General features: G+C 37.7%; 1 protein-coding gene across 6 annotated transcripts in view; it reads left to right on the top strand.

Moving 5' to 3' along the window:
* The window catches only part of LOC129702847 (integrator complex subunit 6-like), an 85445-nt gene that overhangs the window by 7100 nt on the left and 57947 nt on the right, over positions 1–20398 (top strand). For 5 of the 6 annotated variants that reach the window (XR_008724452.1, XR_008724453.1, XR_008724454.1 and 2 more), the window contains exon 3: positions 1228–1377. The exons of the other annotated variant lie outside the window; for it this stretch is intronic. Coding sequence is in view for 2 of the 5 variants with exons in the window: in XM_055644875.1 (XP_055500850.1) it covers positions 1228–1377 (150 nt within the window). In the remaining 3 variants the exon portion in view is untranslated. The remainder of the gene's footprint in view (positions 1–1227; positions 1378–20398) is intronic. 6 annotated transcript variants of the gene reach the window in all.

Genomic DNA, 20398 nt, shown 5'->3' with positions numbered 1-20398 from the left:
ATGGTAGGAGCATAATTAATTCTGAAGTGTAAAGACACATTCTCTGCTCAAGTTGAAACAATTGCCTCCAAACTCATTCGCTGGTGATTCATTCTACAGCAAGATAATGATCCCAACCATACTGCTAAAGCAACAAAGGAGTTGTTCAAAGCTAGGAAATGGTCAATTCTTGAGTGGCCAAGTCAATCACCTGATCTGAACCCAAATGAGCATGCCTTTTATATGCTAAAGAAAAAACTGAAGGGACTAGCCCCTAAAACAAGCATAAGCGAAAGATGGCTGCAATACAGGCCTGGCAGAGCATCATCAGAGAAGACGCCCAGTAACAGGTGATGTCCATGAATCGCGGACTTCAAGCAGTCATTGCATGCAAAGGATATGCAACAAAATACTAAACATGAATACTGCCATTTACATGACATTGCTGTGTCCCAAACATTATGGTGCCCTGAAATGGGTGGACTATGTATAAACACTGCTGTAATTTCTACATGGTGATACCAAAATGTATAAAAATGGCCTTTATTAAAATCTGACAATGCGTTTTAACCACATGTGATTTTTTTTCCCTCTTGTTACAAATCGCAAATTGTGGAGTACAGAGGCAAATAAATAAATGATGGGTCTTTGTCCCAAACATGGAGGGCACTGTAGGATGGGTATGCTGGTGAACCAGTAGGATACGTACCTGTACCTATAGACTTTTAATATAAATGCATTCTGCATGGATGACATTAGCAAACTCGGCCTAGACTGAGTGCAGACCTGAGTTCTGATGGATAAAATTGGCTGTCCTTTTAGCTCTTGCCTCTGAATAAATAAGTAACCTCTTAGGCGCTGGAGGTGAATAGATTAAATTGGGTTGAAATGTTTTTAGCGGCCTTATACATAAACGCTCATAAACACTCCGGTTACTTGGTGTGGCACATGTTTATATCAGCTCTACGGCTCTATTCCCATTTCAAGGGTCAATGTCCTTTTAGGCTTGTGCAGCAATTTACAAATAAAATGAAGCGAAGCCTGACAATAGAAATTCTATTAAAATGAAGCATTTTTAAAATCTTTTATATTGTGAAGTTACTAATCTCATATTTCCATGCTTTTTCTGTATTGACATCTTCTTAAAATGACCTGCGGAAGCTGTCTCCATGCAACAAGTGATGACAGAATTGGAAGGATTTCTGAACAGGAAATGAGAGAGCATGACTGAAATATTTTATTTTTCAGGCTGGCTGGAAGGAAAACCATGCAACGTTCATGAACGAATTGAAAAATCTTCAAGCTGTAGGATTGTCAACCCTTGGCCAGTCTTTAAGGACATCCTTTGATTTATTAAATTTAAATAGATTAGTTACTGGAATAGACAACTATGGGCAGGTATGTTTAACACAGAAATACAGTTCTACAAAATATTTCTTAAAACCTCTATCTGAGGTATAATAAAAAATCCCTGCAACCATTCCATTCACAGTTATGAATTAAAAAAAACACATGGACACGTGACAGTGCACATTTTGGCAGTTAAGTGATTTGATTTCCCCAAATGCACGTGGAATCTTGAAGCCTGGCTCCTACACTGTCGTTAATTATTTGACTTTTGCCAGGGTTTTTGATGTACAACTCCCTGTGCAAAAAGGGTCATTTTATCTTGATTGCAAAACGGTAATTTGTGCTAAAGTGTTAACGTAATTGAAAGGCAGAATACTGCTGCTTGTGTCACTGAAGAATGGCCATTTAGCTAACTCGGTAAGCAAGCATTTATTTAGGAAAGGAGTGCATCAACAATGCAGTGGACATTGATGCAGTTTTGCCCAGGAGGGAGCACTGGTAACTTGAGATCAAGAGTTAATCTAGTGGTTAACCAGGCCACAGACTGAAAAGTTTGACCCTTAGGTTATAAGATGGACAGTATACTGGCCAAAGGCAACGTGACTGGGCTTCACCGATTTCTTTACCATTCCAGTATCTGGATAACATAATGACTTGCTGTTGAAGCAAATGCATTAACTGCTGCTTGGGAATGGTACTGAGGGTATCTGGTGGTATCAATGGAACAACGCCGAAGCAAAAATACTTTGAGAATGGGGAAGCATAGAAAATAGGTGCAGGAGGAGGCCATTCGGCTCTTCGAGCAAGCACCGTCATTCATTGTGATCATGGCTGATCACAAGGGAAGTGAAATATAATGCAAGTTAAATGTTAAATCATTTTTAAGTAGTGAATATTTGGGAGTTATGTTTAAAACTTTAAATTAAATATGTTGAATTAATAATCCATAATTTGCATTTAGTCATAGGAAAATATTCCTGAAGTACTTTTCACGAATGTCTTCATATAACCATGATTTTAAAACTTCTTGTGCTTATTTTTTCCCTGTAGACTTGCTGATCTCCAAAGCTGTATATCCTTTAAGAAAGGATGCAGACAGTATAGATCTCTGATGTTTACTGTAATCAGCAAGTATGCACAGAAATTGAACACATGGCAAATATGTAACCGTGCTGATTATTTTTGTCTCTTTATTGACTTAATACCATGCCTCTGATCTGCATCCAATTGCAATGATGGGCTGATGTAACCAAAACCACATGTGTTCTAAGGTTGGCATTGAAATCAGTGTCTCACTATTAAAACATTGTGCTCCTGAGTTAATTGAAGTCTGAGCACCAATTGCTGGAAAAATCATTCCATGTGATGTTGATTGTGTGAAAACTTTAAATGTCTAAATATTTGAGCCACCTTTGCTGACATTTCCTCAATGCCTAAAACATTACATTTGAATTATCTTCTTGATGATCCAGCTAAAGTAGGTGTTTTGTGCATATTTGTACATTCACATCGGCTGTACTACTAATGCTTCATTACTAGTTTACCATTTTGGCAAACTTTAGTTTACCATTTTGGCTTGAAAGATTTTAATTTTCAAGTTGCTTTGGCCAACTTATCTGGTATCATGCCTCTGATCGGTATATTAGGGCAGGTGATTAAAAGCACGTGGGTCTCTTAGAAAACAAGTTATTTCATGTTTCCAGTATAAGTGACAACATTTATTTTGTGGCTTATACTGTAAATATATTCAACATTTTTGACTTCCTAAACATTTATTTAAAAACATAATAGAAGACAAAATATTTATTGTTATTTTTGAAAGACTAATTCGAAGGACAAATATTTTGTTTGCAAACAGCTTTTGGAAATGGTTGAATTTGCATCATCTAACCACTGGGGGGCATTCGCCATGTAAGAGTGTAGCTGTGTTTGATTCAGCATCAAGTTCCAAAGATAAGAAGATAGAATCTGATCAAGTCTGTACTGATCCTCATCAAAGCAGTCTTTGAAAATATGATTTGAAATTTTCTTCAGAACTTGAAGTTCTTCCCATCTTGACATTCTCCAATTGTGCTCTGCTGAAACTCCTAACCAGAATGTGGAGCTGGTTAGTTAATTAACAGAAGGGTTATTGAAGGATAAAACCATTTCCTTTTTAAAATTTTTTTTAGCTCTGCCCTCTGATCCAGAAGGTTAACCAAACTAAGGATTATAAAAGTTCTGCTTCATACCATGCCGCTTTGCCTACAATTGTCGATTTTCTATGTTGTGTTTATCAAGGCTTGAAAAATATTCTCATGTAACCCCACAATTATTTTTTTGTCATAGAGTCATGCAGCGCAGCCTAACCTATTCATTCCAACCAAGATGCCTCATTAATGCTAGGCCCATTTGCCCACATTTGGTCCATATCCCTCTAAACCTTCCCTATTTAGCTGTCCACATGTATTTTAAATATATTTATATTACCTACCTCAACTACTTCATCTTGCAGCTTGTTCTATATACCCACCACCCTCTGTGTTTGTAAAAGGTGCCTCATGGGTTCCTATTAAATTTATTCCCTCTCACCATAAATCTATGCTCTCTGGTTCTTGATTCTCCTATTCTGGGTGTATTTCCCCTATCTATTATCTTTATGATTTTATATACCTCTAACATATTGAAGCTTGTGGAAGGCAAAGAAAAGCAATAATTGTTCTAGTCCCTCTGCTCATCTAAGAGATCGGTTCTAAAACTTTTGAGTAGTTTTCATAAATTATAATTTCATGTTTGTAAAATAGGGCTTCCTTTCAATTTATCTGCAGTAATTCAAGCAATACTTGGATGTGAAGAATCTTAAAGTGATTTAGCATGTCTTGAGTGCCCTCCAGTAACTTGAATGAATAGCCATTTTAAATGAGAGCCTGAGCAATTAGCAAATGGCTTACTCAATGAGTAATCAATGCTGAATTGATCCAGTGTTTGAACCCACAGAGTGACTGAGGTCAAACGGAACGGGTGCCTATCTCTGCCAAGCGGTTACCTCTATCATCTAGATAACTTAACTATTCACCAAAATTTAATTTGAGAAGAGAAAAATGGGGTGTCTGTGTGCAAACTTTTAGCATACTGTCATTTGTATAGTAATTGGGTAAGTGCCTGTTTTTGCCATTCTTTAAATAGGTGTAACAAAACAGAAAATCCAGTCAGTGGAGAGTAGTTCCTTACAAATTGCATACATTAAAAATCCAAATACCTTGCATTAATGTGGCCAACATTTTTTTCAATTGTCACCACTTTGTCTGCAAATTGGCATAATCAGTACAAATATTAAAATTAAACATTTGTATCAATTGGACAAAGTTTACAACACTATGCAAGAAAGTCTTAAGTTCTTCCGAGGAAACACTTTGCAGTTCTGTTAGCAATTGCTATCTGTATAATGAATAGAATGTTTCTCCGATGAGTAATACTTTGATCATATTCAAGAATAATGTGTAGGACTAGGTATATTTAAAATTGGACAAAGGAAAACTGATTGCTGGTATGATAGACACATAGGGGTTTTAAACTTGGGGGCATTCAAAGTATAATGACAAGCCCTGACTCATTAGGTACTGATTTGTTTTTGGACATAGTGTTTCTGGGTGGGCATAGTTTCAAAATTACATTCAAAGTTGTGGTTTTTAGCCTAATTATTTGTGTTATATATGATATTAAACATTTCAATATTTGTCAATTTAGAATTGTCACCCATTTACACAATGCATGTTATTGTAGGGCAAGGGAATTCACATATTAAAATTTATATTTACGTCATTTCAGGTTTAGGAACTATTGGGAAAATGACTAAAGATATTGATTCATTGGTTGTCTGCCATATATCCCTGTTAAATGAGAGTAAATCAAAATTCTGCTTTCCTGGCTTGGCTCAACTTCTCTTTGGCAGGGCTCCAATCTAGATCCATGCAAAGGGTGAACATGTGTGGATGTCTGAAAGCATGGACATTGATTTTGGGTTTTTTCCCCAGCACAGTTGAATTGCCTCCCTTTACTGGCATCTGAATAATTGCTTAGTACAGCACATTTGTTCAGCACAGAACAAATTTGGGACTATTCTCGCCACTGACTTTATCCCTGGCAGTTACTCAATCTTTTTTCATTTTAATGAAATTCCTATTTGCCTTTACTATATTTTGGGTCTTACTACAAATCACTTCACTAAATTTATGTGAAAAATACACTCATAAAAAAAGAATTATTTTTGTTTTTTTTAACCTGGAAATCCATGAACCAAAAAATTATTTTTTGAAAAACCTTGCTATGATCAGGTAATGAAAGAAATAATAGACCTAGTTATTACTCTGCAACCAAGTGTCAGTGTTCTAAAGGAGCACAAAGTGAACTTTTTCTTGGGAAGAATTGTAATATTTAATTGGCATGTGGTTGATATCTCAGTTTTATTTTACAAAGAATGAAGACTGATCAGTTGTTTAGAATGCCACTTTTCTGTTTGATGCACTTATACTGTCTTCAAACTATACTTGACAAAAGGACAGAAATAATATTTTTGATTACCTCATTTACTGCAGTAGCTTGAGCTTCACTGCATGATTTGAGTGAATAACTTCAGCCTGGACAGAGCTGCAGTGCTGTAATTCAGTAATTTAAATTAATCATACAGGCTGTGGTCCCTTCCATGTCTCACTTCATTCTAGTTTGGGAAAATATTGAGAATTACTTAGCCACAGGGTCAGAGTATTGGAATTCCTGATCAAAAATAATGCACGTTTCTGTACAGACTGCAGTGAGGCACACAGGTGGCTTATAACTGCCATCTAGAGTATTTGAGTGCAGCCAATTCATGTGACAATGCCATCAACAACTAGTTACAGATGAAAGCTAATGTAGGAAACATTACTTTCTGACCTTAAAATACTTTAAACGGGAGACTTTTAGAGCAAACACCTATTCTGTGAAATTAAGAAACTATCCCAGTTAATACTTTAAGCAGTATCACATTATTACAACTTTGCATGGCCTGGTTTGTTGAAATTCTATATTCATGAATAGAGAATTTTTATATACATGAAAATCATGGAAAGCTATAATTCTGAATGCTTGCCACGTGAATATCAGGAAACACAATAGTACCTTCAGATTTTAAAAAAACTTTGATACTATGAAATACAAAATTTATTCTTCATTAATAAAAATACATTTTTTAAAGAATAACATATCTATTCATGTGGCAACATTTTCAAATTCAGAATTTCAAATGTTACCTTTGAATTCCTGCAAATGTTCTACCTAGGTAGCAGAATATGTTTATCACTAATTTAATCTGGTAAAAATTGTTCTTTTCCAATACTATTAAAAAAGTTCCATGTAACTCTTCTCAATCTTGAATTCTAGGAAATTCAATTCAGTCACAAAAGCATCTAAGTTCTAGTTTGGGAATAATTAGTGAGATTATTGTTAAATCTTTTGTTTCTTGGCACAGCAGGTTTTATAGTCCAAATAACGTCTTTGCCCATATTGGCACGAGAAAATAAATCGGTGATAAAAATGTATTACTTGTCCCTTCTCGACTGCCCATGGTCAAACATAATTTTATACAGATATGGATCAAAATATTTGATCTTTATGAATGGTGAAATAGGCTAGAAGGCCCAGATAACCTTCTGTGTTTTTATGATCGGAATATGTGAATATGGAATAGAGGCCGATGTATTTACCATCAGAGCTGGGCAGAAAATAATATTCAATGATAGCTACTTCCACTTTTAGTCCTGTTGCCAGCTTGGACATTCATGGCTATTGTGAGCTAATTATTGTTGCTGTAATGAGATCAGCTAACTGTGCAAACTACTATATAAGTTATCTGGAAACCCTCAGCTGCTCTGAAAAAAGAAACTTACTGTTTCAGGGCTGAGACCCTTAATCAGAACCAGGAAATAAATAAAATGAATGCTTAAAATTAAGGTTTTCATCTCCCAATTTTCATAGAGGCTTGCATTTGGACATTCAGCTATTGAATGGTATCTGCTGCTTCAATTGTTGCAGTCCATGTGCTCAAGTTTATTGATTTGCACTATAGGTGCTCATAAACTAATCTGTTTCCCCCCAAGGCATGCTTAAAATGGATCCAGTGGAACCTACAATTGTTTTGCTTGGTTTCCTATACATTCTTGTAACATAGTAAGAAAATAATGTAATGCTGTCAGAATGTGACACTGTGCATTTGTTTATATGTTGGGTGTGCATTGTCATGTTGGGTGTGTGAGAAATGTCTCATTTGCCTGGTGTCCATGCCCCATGTCCACATCTTCCCTTTTCAACTTTATTTTCAACCTACCGTGGCCTGCTGCATTTCTCCCTGTGATACTTGTCATTTGAACAAATCTATATTATTTGCTTCACTTCGAAAGGTGAAATCCAATTCCATGATCTCCCCATGACTAATTTTTCTTAACTTTGGATATATTTGAGATTGTCTTGTATTCTTGGCCCTTACTTTAAGGCTGTCCCAAATGTTTTCACAGAAAGATTTTGCTCTTTTGAATATTCCAATAGGTGTTGTGCATCCATTGGATTAAACAACTTGCCTCTTGATTTGACTTAACTCCATGTTGGCATGCTGACATTTTCAGAAAGAAATGTAAAATGTAGTCATGGTGAGAGTTGGAATTAGATTTCACCTGTAGCACCGAGGCAAATAATCAATTCTGGAGCGTTCACAAACTTAAATGGAGCATATAGCCACAACCTTATGCAAAAGCTGAGTGCCATCTATCAGTAGCATTGTTGACCTGTCATAAAAGCTACTTTGCCTCACAGATTTTTAAATCAGTTACATTGTATTGTCAATTTTAGAACCTAAAGTTCTTTCTTTGCATTGCAGAATTTTCTTTTGATTTTCATGTTATTTTCATCCTTGCTCTGTCTCCCTGTAATATTGGAGGAGTGGCAAGTAGGTGGAACTTGAGCACCTTTAATATGGATATAAAAATGCATTGTTATCATTAAGATCATTGGCTTAAAAACAAGGCTTGATCTCATCCAGTGAATTAGTTCAAATTACTTCTGGCACCTAAAATGGAGATTAAAAAAAAATGGTAACAATAGATAAAAAACATAACGTTGTTGGTTAGTCTTAAATCCAAATGGTTGACTGCAGTTTATTGGGGAAATAAACATGCTGACTTTTTCCCGTCTGATTTGTGTCCCTTGACCCAGTTGCAATAATTTCTTTATTGCCCTCCTAAAGTAGATTTATTTAACCATTTCTATTATTCTTCATGAAATTAGTCAGAGTTTCTTGATTTTCACTTACATAACTGCTTGCTTGTTAAAGACAATTACTCTATTTCATCGAGGAATTCGGTTCTTTGAACCAAGGCTGTAAAACAAACTGAAGTGGGCAGGTTATTTGCTAGTGACTTGAGAGCACTTACCTAGCAATTTCCATTCAAGTTAGTTAATTTAATGATTGAGAATGATTGAGGCAGTAATTGGTTGGAACATATGGTAAATTTTCCATATTTTGGAAAGGTATTCTGGAGCACCATGGTGGATCTATAGATGGGTAAAAAAAAACATCTTCAATTTAGTGATGCAAGCAAGTAGGGCAGAAGCTGAAAGTATGATTCTCTTTTAGTTAAATAGTCTATGCAACAGCTCTTGTGCTCAGTCATTTCATGAATATTGTTGGACAACGTTTCCTTATTGACTGGTTTCAGGCGTTGCTTGTGTGTCAACTCTGGATGGCCTGTCAGTGTTGATGCTCAGTATGCTCTTTAGTTAAAATTTATTACAGCAGTTTTATATAACTGAAACTGTATTTAACCTTTTCAGAAGGTAGTCAAAAGTCATCCAAAAGATGGGTATGAGGTGTCTCACAGATAGATAAGGATGTCCCAATTTTCCTGATGGGTTCATAGAACATACTAGGTTCATCGTGACCATATCTGATTAACTTTCCTCAGATTGTTTATTCGGTGCATTTATTTCCCAGCTGCCATGGTATCATTTGAACTGATCATACAGTTATTAATTTCTCTGGGCAAGTAGTACAATGCGATTGCCATTCCCTTATCAGAAATGGCAATGCTGTAGTATCCCGCAAGGATCTATGTTGAAGTTTCATATATTATATTAATGCCTTGGAAAACCATATCAAAAATGGCAAATGACACATGCCGATGACAAGATAAGTAGCGTAACTGGGAGTATAAAATTAGACAAGTGGATAAATTAATATAGTGTCATAATATATTAAAATGAGAGTGGAGTTCTAAAGAGATGGAATCCATGTGCACTGATCGTTAAAATGGAGCAAGCAGGTATAAAACCTACCAAAAATGTAACACAATGCTTGCTATTATAATTACTGGTGTAGAATGTGTGATTGTTCCTGCACACACTTGGGATTATATTCGTACTCCTGGCACTGCATCTTCAGAAAGGTGTATCAGATTTGGAAAGTGTCGTGCAGAGTTGGTATTTTTGCCACGTGTACACTGCCAGTTGCAGAGGGGAGAGTTGGAACTTATGTCTTTATTCAGGTGTTCCAAGGATGAGTGTAGAGCCAGTCAGATGACATCAGCCATGGACCTGTTGTGGCAGTAGGCAAACTGCAGTGGATCAAGGTTGTTTGGTAGGCTGGATGTAATGTGTGCTGTAACCAGCCTATCGAAGTACTTCATTATGGTGGTTGTCAAGACCACTGGATGGTAATCATTAAGGCATATTAACTTCTGCAACAATGACTCTGAGAAAAGGCATACTTGAATCTGACCTTGTTATCACCTTGTTGGCCTTCTCCTCAAAGCGAGCATAGAATGCATTGTTCATCAGGGAGGGCTCTGCCATTTCATCAAACAATGCTGCCTGACTTTGCTTTGCAGCCAGTTATGTTATTTAGGCCTTGCCACAGTCGGCAGGGGTGAGAGTGATTATAAGTTTGTCCGGGTATTGGCATTCCAGGTGGCTTTGCAAAGAATAAAGCAAGCCTTCTTATACTGATTGGGATTATTTGACTTGTATGCAGCGATCTTGGCCGTCACCCGGGAATGGTCCTCACAGTTCATCCACTGTTTTCAATGATACATATATCCGAGAAAATGGAAGAAAACAAATCAGAAAATCTGTTTTAATAATGGATTAAGGAATAAAAGATGCCTAGTATATCAGGAATTTTTTTTTTTTTTTAATAATCTTTTTATTAGAGGCAGGTACATATATTAAAAACATTTCATGTATATCATTCCTACATTACTAATATTATCAATTGATATTAACTCTACTTCTAGTATTTTTTTTATATAGATAGAAAATAAGAAAGAGAAAAAAAAATGAAAAAAGTATAATAAAGAAGAATGGAATAATTTACTAAAAATACAACTTTGGAGATAAGTTCGTAAATTATAGTATAACTTTTCAACTGATCCTTAATTCGAGTTTCAGTCAGGTTCACGTGCCGAGCCAGTCTGCCCCTTCAAGTAGTCAATGAATGGAGACCATATTCTGATAAAATGTTCTTGTTTGTCCATTAAGACAAGTCTGATTCTTTCCAAGTATAAGGTCTCCGACATTTCCACAATCCACATTTTAATTGCGGAGGTAATAGGACCTTTCCAAAATCTTAACATTAATTTTTTCCCAGTTATTATACTATAGTCGATAAAGTTTCTTTGGGTTGTTGTAAATGTTAGGCTTTGTTCTGATATTCCTATTGGAAAATATCTCCCATTTGTTCACTAAAGTAGCAATCTTCAATTGAATGTCACTTCAGTTGTGTGTCAAATCTCTGATGTGCAGCTTGAACAGATGACCTTAAAAGAAGCAGGAATGCAACAGATCCAAGTTCATTCAGATAATATATGAAAAGATTTTATATTCTGCAAAGTTCTGCAGTAATAAACAGTGTTTATTAACTACACATTTAGGATTCCATTGAGAAAATTATCACATTAGAATTCAGTAAATATTTGAAACTAATTTTGTTTTAGAGCACAGAATACCAACGAAGTGAAAATGTTTGGGTTTGATTCCCAAATCTGAATAATGATTTATTTCTAGATCATGTGGCTTGTTATATTATCTCTGCCAATATTGTATGGAAACAAGCTGTTGGCAACTAAGTACTGTAGGTTGATATTTGTTCATTGGTTGTGATCGTCATTGTTATGGCCAACATTTTATTTCTTCCCAAATTGCTCCTTGAACTGAGCAGCTTTCCAGAGTTTGAAGGGCTGTTGAGAGTGGGCTTTGGGTGAGCCTGGAGTTGCACACGGGACAGATCTTTGCCCTGAAAGACATGTGACGCAGGTGGGTTTAGGATCATTTAGGTGTTTTACAATGATTATTACTGATACCAACGTTTCATTTTGGATTTAATTCCTTTAAGTGATGCCGGTTGTGCCCAGCAGGGAACCAAATGCTTCATTTGTGTCTAGCTGTTTGGAAAATTTGCAAACTTTGTATTTTGGAATGATATGTTAGTTTGATATGCTGCACTCCTAGCTGGTATGAAATTGTTAGTGTTATCCAGGCTCATCTGGTTTATAAATCGCCTCCTTGTTCAACAACATAATTTTTGAAAAAGGTATAATTTTAAATTATTCTTTGAGAGTAATCAAATTAACATACAAGAATCATTGTTAAACCTTGCTCCATACAGAACAAGGTCTGATGGAGTGTCTGTAACTTTACTTTTTGTAAAATTGTATTTTGTTTATCCGAAAGATGTTGAAGAGGATGTTAGGAGGTTGCAGGGTGACCTGGACAGGTTGAGTGAGTTGGCAGATGCAGTATAATATAGATAAATGTGTGGTTATCCACTTTGGCGGCAAAAACAAGGGGGCAGATTATTATCTCAATGGGGTTAGGTTAGGTAAGGGGGAGGTGTAGCAAGACCTGGGTGTCCTTGTACACCAGTCACAGTTGGTGTGCAGGTACAGCAGGCAGTGAAGAAAGTTAATGGAATGTTGGCCTTCATAACGAGAGGATTTCAGTATAGGGGTAAAGAGGTTCTCCTGCAGTTTTATAGGACTCTGGTAAGACCACATCTGGAGTATTGTGTACAGTTTTGGTTTCCTAATTTGAGGAAGGACATCCTTGTGATTGAGGCAGTGTAGCGTAGGTTCACGAGATTGATCCCTGGGATGGCGGGAGGAAAGACTGAAAAGACTAGGTCTTGTATTCACTGGAGTTTAGAAGGATGAGGGGGATCTTATAGAAACAGATAAAATTATAAAAGGACTGGACAAGCTAGATGCAGGAAAAATGTTCCCAATATTGGGCAGGTCCAAAACCAGGGGCCACAGTCTTAGAATAAAGGGGAGGCCATTTAAGACTGAGGTGAGAAAAAAAAGTTTTCACCCAGAGAGTTGTGAATTTGTGGAATTCCCTGCCACAGAGGGCGGTGGAGGCCAAATCACTGGATGGATTTAAGAGAGAGTTAGTTAGGGCTAGTGGAATCAAGGGATATGGGGAGGAGTCAGGCACGGGTTATAAATTAGGGATGATTAGCCATGATCACAATTAATGGCGGTGCTGGCACGAAGGGCTGAATGGCCTCCTGCACCTATTTTCTGTGTTTCTATGAAATTAACTTGATTAATTTCAGAATTATGGCTATCTGAATGGACATCGGCAGCTAGGAAGCTCACTTTCTGAGATTGTTGAAAAATGTAGTTAATATTTTTTAGTTATAATCTGCTGAAAGTAATAATTTTCAGGTTGCAGACTGGGACTATTAACTTTTAATCTTTGAGCGACGAGGTGGTTTTAAAAGGTCACTGTTGGCGTTTGCTTTTATTTATTTTCCAGAGTAATATGGGCACTGCTGACAAGTTCAATGTTTAATGCCCATCACTAATGACCATTTAAAAAGAAGAGTGCTACCTATCTGAACCACTGATGTCCTGTGAGGTTATTTGCACAATTCTGAAGAGTAGGGAATCCCAGTGATAAGGAAACAGTTAATTATTTCCGTGTCGGAATAGGGTATGACTTAAAAGGAATTTCTTCACATGGTGAAAGAGGTTGAGTGTTGGGAGGTGGTGTTGGATTAGGCAAGTAACTGCAATGCATTTTGTGGATTGCACCCACCCCAACCCCAGTCATGAAGGGAATTAATGGGTAGTTGCTTGTCTTGTATTTGTTGAGTGGCTTTGAGTCTAAATTCAACCACTCATAGCATACTCAGACTCTGACCTGCTTCTGTAGGCACTGTTTTTGTGGTTGCATCAGTTGAGATTCCCTTTGGGTATTGTTGAGGCAATTGGCAGTGGTGATGCTGTTTACTGTCAAGGCTGGTGTTGAAACTCTTTCCGAGAAGTGATCATTGGCTCAACTTTTGTGACATCAATGTTACTTTCCATACATCATTCCATACTTGAACCGTGGCCAAACTTTGCAGGGATTGTTTCATTTGCTGAGGTGTTACAAACAAAATAGCATTGTATAATGATTGGACATTCAATTCCTGACCTTATGATTGAGAGTTAATTGAAGCAGCTGAAAATGCTTGATCGCTAAGACACTGTACTTAAAACCCATAATCCAACTGGTCCAGAACGCAGCCGCCCGACTCATCACCCACACCAAATCCTGGCATCACATCACTCCAGTTCTCAAACAACTTCACTGGCTTCCCATCTCCCACCGGATCACCTACAAAATCCTGGTCCTCACCTACAAAGCCCTCCACCATCTGCCCCCTCCCCATATCTCACTGACGTCCTCTCCCCCTACCAACCCTCACGGTCCCTCAGATCCACATCAGCCGGTCTCCTCTCCATCCACAAGTCGAACCTCCGCAGCTTTGGGGACAGAGCCTTCTCCAGGGCAGCTCCCAGGCTCTGGAACTCCCTCCCCCAACTGATCCGCAATTCCGTGTCCCTCACCATCTTCCAGTCCCATCTTCAAGACCCATCTCTTCACCTCTGCCTATCCTTAGCCCCATGTCCCCCTCCCTTTTCATCTGTGCTTGAATTGCCTCATATTGTGTTTTGAATTGAATTCTGTCTTTAATTTGTGTACTAGTCATGTCTCTACTATTTATTTCATTCCGCTTACATGTTTTTCCTCTACTTGCTAAATTTTTGTAAGGTGTCCTTGAGACTCTTGAAAGGTGCCCATAAATAAAATGTATTATTATTATTATTATTGTTATAATCATCTACCTTTGTGCTGGATATGAATTCATCCACTGGTGTGTATTCCCCTTGAAGGCTCGTGACTTTAGTTTACCAGGGCTCCTTGATGCCACATTTGGTCAAATGCAATCTCTGTATAGGGGACCATTCTCATCCCTTATCTGGAATTCAATTCTCTGGTTTGTCTTAAGACTAAGACAACTTGAGGTCTGAAGCGGAGCTACTCTGGCCAAGCATAAACTCGGCATTGATGAACAGGTTATTTGGGTAAATGGCACTTAATAGCATTGTCAGTAACACCTTCCATCACATTGCTAAAGACATTACACATTCCTTGAAAGTGGTAGATAGGGTGGTCAAGATGGCTTTTGGCACATTCACCGTCATAGTCAGAGTATTGAGTATAGTAGTTGTGAGGGCAAGTTGCAGTTATATAAGACATTGGTGAGGCCACATTTAGAGTATTGTGTTTGGTTTTGTTCGCCATGTTATCGGAAAGATGTCAAGCTGGAAAGTGCAGAAATGATTTACAAAGATGATGCAAGGATTCAAGGACTTGAGCTACAGGGAGAGGTTGAGCAAGCTAGGACTTTATTTTTTGGAGCACAGAAAGATGAGGGAGTTATCTTTTAGTGGTGTACAAAATCATATTTCTTTCTGGAAATTTAGGGACTAAGAATAGGTTTGAAACTTGTATTGCAGTGGGATGGATGGTAGGCCTAGTTCAAGCTTGATCACTTTTTTCGATGTGGTGTTGCTTTCATTCTTATTTCAATAGAATATAATATATGCCATCTCCAGGCATGATTTGCATATGTAGATGTCCATTACAGATTTTCGCAAGATTACAAAATGACCTGTCAAAAATCTAATTGCCAGACACACTCATTGCTAAGATTTTTTTGGGACGGGGGGGGGGGCAAAAATGTAGGTAGGTATTAGCAAATGTTAGGTGATTTTAAGTGTTCTTCACAATGCCTTGTGTTGTTTGGCCTAAGTGCTATAATGGTACCTTTTTGGATTTGTGTGTTCCCGCCAAGCCAGCTCCATATTTCCTTATTTACATGTGACTATTTAGACTTTAAGTTGCTATCTTGCTTCTTCTCGTCCTTCTCTGTAACTGATCTAAAAGAGATATGAATATGGGTCAAATTGATCTCCATTTCTTAGATATTTTTCTTGCAACGAGGTTCCATCTGTATGGCACTGAGGGGATTTGGTTACAACATACCCAACACTTGCTGTTCGTATTTATATCTTGTGCCACTGTTATCCCTTCGTCCACCCCTAAAAACTTTACTTTGCTTGATGTTTTTGCAAACTGTTTCTGCTTTTACTTTATAGAAAATTGGATCACTCCATGTAATTTGACCTCTGATGCCATTTTGATAAATTTACTATGTGCACCTGCCAAGCCTCATGTATTCTTCCTTGGATGTGGTATCCAGGTCGGATCACTGCACCTAGTGTGTTCTAATGTGCTTTGCAGAGTTCTAATGTAAGTACCACTCTGTTGCGTACCAAATCTCTAATGTAAAGGCTTTCCATTAGGATTGATAATTTTAATATGGCTCTTTGGATCTACATACAATTGAAGAGAACACCTTAAACTTTTTAGGCTCAACTTCAATGCATGGCTTTCTTTTGCGTCATGAAAAATCATTCAATAATACGGTGATTTGGTTATAGCATTGATTACAAATTCTTGTAGGGTCCAATAAATTAATTTGAATACATGCTGGTTATGCATATTGTACTCTGCCAAATGACAGTTCCTGTGTCAGTTCAGTAATTTGCCTTCAATTCAATGGGGTTCAACTTTAGCTAGTGGTCATTTACATTATTTTGTCATTTTTGCTTTTTTTTAAAAATGTATTTCTTCCAAATGTCATTGAACTTTGGTCTCATGGTGCTTCTGATTATGCCATTGATTGATTCCTAGTGAACTTGCCTAAACTAGTTTGATCTATCGATATTTCATAGGACTACCCATTTCACTGTTTTATTGCAACCTACCATAGTTGCTATTTTTATATTCATTTAATAAAACAGGAAATTCTTGCTTTGTATTATGCACTGTAGAAACTTGCTGCTTTCAGGGGAACTACCATTTGAAAGGCATATCACACTGTCATTCAGCGTAAGCTATTGAATTGATCCTTCCATTAATTGTGACATTATTTTCCCTGCCCTGCGTTGTGTTATTTGCATTGGAGCTCATCCGAAAACAAGACCACCAATGGTCCAACAGTGGAATAATTGAGTGGGATGACATATAACATTCTCTCCTGATTGGATTTCCTTGTTTTTCAGATTTAAGCTTTTACATCTGTTCAGGTACTGCTTAACCAATAAACATGACACTGGATAGTTCTTCTGGTGAAGGAACATAACTATCCACTGCTTTTCAATTCTTTTTTTTTGTCATAACAGTGGCAGAAAAATTCTTCGCTTCGCTGTTAAGTGAGACCTTATCTAAATTGCTGGGAGAACTTCAAAAATAATTGAGCGGAGGATCAGACAACTGAAGATTAATATTCTTTACAGTCAACAGGAACAGTTTCTAGGGTGTAGGGTGGATGTTTGGAGCAAAAGTTATCTTAAATTATACACAAACTATTAATTTATGTCAATGGGGGGGTTTTACCTTAAAGTTATTGCTTTTTCAATGCACAATCCTTATATATTGTAGTTTATTGCTCCAATCCAAGCATGCAGATTATTTGGTTAGTGGAACCAGCTGATGGTAACACTGATCAGTTAACTTTTTCAGTTCAGTTTAGTTTATTGTCACGTGTATCGAGGTACAGTGAAAAGCTTTTGTTGCGTGCTAACCAGTCAGCGGAAAGACAATACATAGTTACAATCGATCCATTTACAGTTTATAGATGCATGATATGGGAATAACGTTTAGTGCAAAGTAAAGCCAGCAAAGGCCGATCAAGGATAACCTGAGGGTCACCAAAGAGGTAGTTCAGCACTGCTCTCTGTTTTAGTGGGATGATGTGGGATCACGAATGTGGACGGAGATGGAGGTCGTGTATCTTAGAAACACAAAGTACTGGAGTAACTTAGCGGACCAGCCAGCATCTCTGCAGAAGTTGGAACAGTTATGTTTTGGGCCGGGACTCTTCTTTGGACTTAAAGAAGGGTCCTGACCCGAACGTCACCTTTCCATGTTCTCAAGAGATGCTGCCTGACCCACTGAGTTACTCCAGTAATTTTGTGCCTCCTCTTTGTATAAACCAGATGAATTCTAACAGAAGGTTATTGACCTGAAACATTTTAGTTTTGCTGATATTCCCTAATCTATTGAAGATTTCCAGCTTCTACAGTATTATGCTTTTGCAGAGCGTTTTGAATTGAGATATTGCATCAGGAGTGGAGAGGGAAGGTAGCCTGTCTGTAGAAATGAGAGGGAGGGATTAGACTTGGATAGAGTGGATGTTTTCACTGGTGGGAGAGTCTGGAACTAGAGGTCATATCCTCAGAATTAATGGATGTTCTTTTAGGAAGGAGATAAGGAGGAATCTCTTTAGTCAGAGGGTAGTGAATCTGTGGAATTCTTTGCCACGGAAGGCCATGGAGGCAAAGTCAGTGGATATATTTAAGGCAGAGATAGATTCTTGATTAGTACCTGTGTCAGAGGTTGTGTGGAGTAGGCAGGCAAATGGAATTAGGAGGGAGAGATTGATCAGCCATGATTGAATGGCGGAGTAGACGATGGGCTGAATGGCCGAATTCTGCTCCTATCACTGATGACTAATGATCTTATGACTGGTTGGTATCTTAAATGGAAAACAGATAAGTGGGGAGGGGAATGGGGGGGGGGGGGGGGGGGAGAAGAGGGGGAACGGTAGTAACAGAGACTTGTGTGTTATAGAACCCTTGATCTGAAACATCGACCATCCCTTTCTCTTCACATGTACTGTTTGTCGCGAGTTATTCCAGTTTATTTTTTGTTTTCGTTCTTGGCTTGATTTTTTTCAAGTAATGTTAGCAAAGCAAATGGACTTTCTTATATTTTGATGCTTGCAGCATGTTACATTCAAGATTCAAGGGGATTCAAGAAACATTTATTGTCACATGCACCAATTGGTACAGTGAAATTTGGGGTCACCATATAGCCATACGAATAAAACATGTTTACCGATTCAATAAAACTCAGACTATTTTAGTATCGAATTGTTTAAAATCCTAATGGTTGGCATTTGCCTAGCACATTGGTCGAGAATGTGAGTCGGAATTAGATGGTACAAGTGGGGTGTAGGGTCAGTGTCTGGACAAGGCTGGGTGTGCAACTGTTGTCAAGGTTGGGATCTGGGGCAGGAAGATGCATTGCTGGAGTTGGGGTCCAGGATGCTGGTATATTTCCTACTCTCACTAAACTCACTAGGTTTATTATAGTACAGTATGATATATTTGTTTTAAAGTGAAACATAAGTGCATTGGATTATACTCTTATGAATACCTAATAGTCGGGAAATTCCGTTGGTCATGTACTGGGTGCTGGATGATCATAATTTTTACTGTATTTATTCTTCAAATTGAACTTTCAAGACTTAATTGAATATTGCAAGAATATGTTATTGGAAGTACTCGGAAAACATGGCCACTTCAATTATGTAACTATAATGGTAACCTTTTTGACAACTGCAAATCCCTACAAACAATGACATTTCTAGCCACTTTTTTTTAATGTGAAGTGATGGATAAATACTTGCTAGGCTACTGAATATTTTATGTAACGTTCGTAATGATAGTGCTTTGGGATATTTTGCATCTTGCTGACAGGACAGATGGGGACTAACTTCATTCCAAAGTTAGCAGCTCCAGCCATTGAGCACACTTTAATCTAGATTTTTGTGTTCAGATCTCTGGAGTGGGATTTAAGATGAAAGTGCTACCAGCTAAACTGCAGCTGATATCATGGGTCCAATTTCATTTTGCAGCCAAAATAACAGAAGTGAGAGAGAACATTAGTCTACACTCCAGTCCAAGTGCTTAAAAAGGTTAAAAGAGAGAATTCCCATTTGTTTGAATAGATATTTACTCCATCTTTTGTTGCTATTTAGCCTGTTAATCATGGTAAGAATTGATACTGCCACAAAGGCAAATTTTAGTGTGCATTTAACATTTCTCGGGTTGATTTAAAGGCCATTTTCACCTAGGGGTACAAAATAAACTTGGTCCATTTCCAAATTCATGAATGAGTGATCATCAGAATGAAATTCTGCTGATGGGTCACAAGTTCGCTGCATTGGTTATGAGCGAGTGTTTGGCAGCTTAGGTTATGAAACCTTTTGATGGCTGTGTATTCTTCTGAAGCTGTTTTCCAGAATATTTGACCTACTTGGGTGAGTCGGAGTTCGGCAATAATCTATATATTACTAAAAGTCTGTTCTTGACCGGTTTTGGCCATCTGTGCTGCGATTTCCGAGAGAACGCCGCCACCTACGGCCGTCATTTTTGGCCACCTTGCTCAGAGCCCCCGTCCGCCGCATGTGTGCCGAGGAATTTTCCCGTCGATTAAAAATGACAGAGATATTAATGTTTTTACAAAACTCCCCATTCTCTCTGCTGCCCCCGTTGGCGGCAGGGGGGAGGGACTATAAAACCAGGAAGTGGTGTGCCTCAATCAGTGTCTGCAAGCTGGAGGAAGGCAGAGGGTCACGTTTCTCTGAGCTGTGAATAACACTGAACACATGTCTACTCAAATGTAAGTGCCCTTAGTGGTTCTAAAATGCTTGCAGAATGCGTCTATTGGTTCTAAAGCGGGCAAAAATATGTCTATTGTTTCTAAAGCTTGCAAAAAATGTCTATTGGTTCTAAAGCTTGCAAAAAAGTGTCTATTGGTTCTAAAGCTTGCAAAAAAATGTCTATTGGTTCTAAAGCTTGCAAAAAGTGTCTCCATTGGTTCT

The sequence above is a fragment of the Leucoraja erinacea genome, chromosome 13 (assembly GCF_028641065.1).
Source record: "Leucoraja erinacea ecotype New England chromosome 13, Leri_hhj_1, whole genome shotgun sequence".
Classification (NCBI taxonomy): domain Eukaryota; kingdom Metazoa; phylum Chordata; class Chondrichthyes; order Rajiformes; family Rajidae; genus Leucoraja; species Leucoraja erinaceus.
This window is presented reverse-complemented; position numbering and strand designations above follow the sequence as displayed.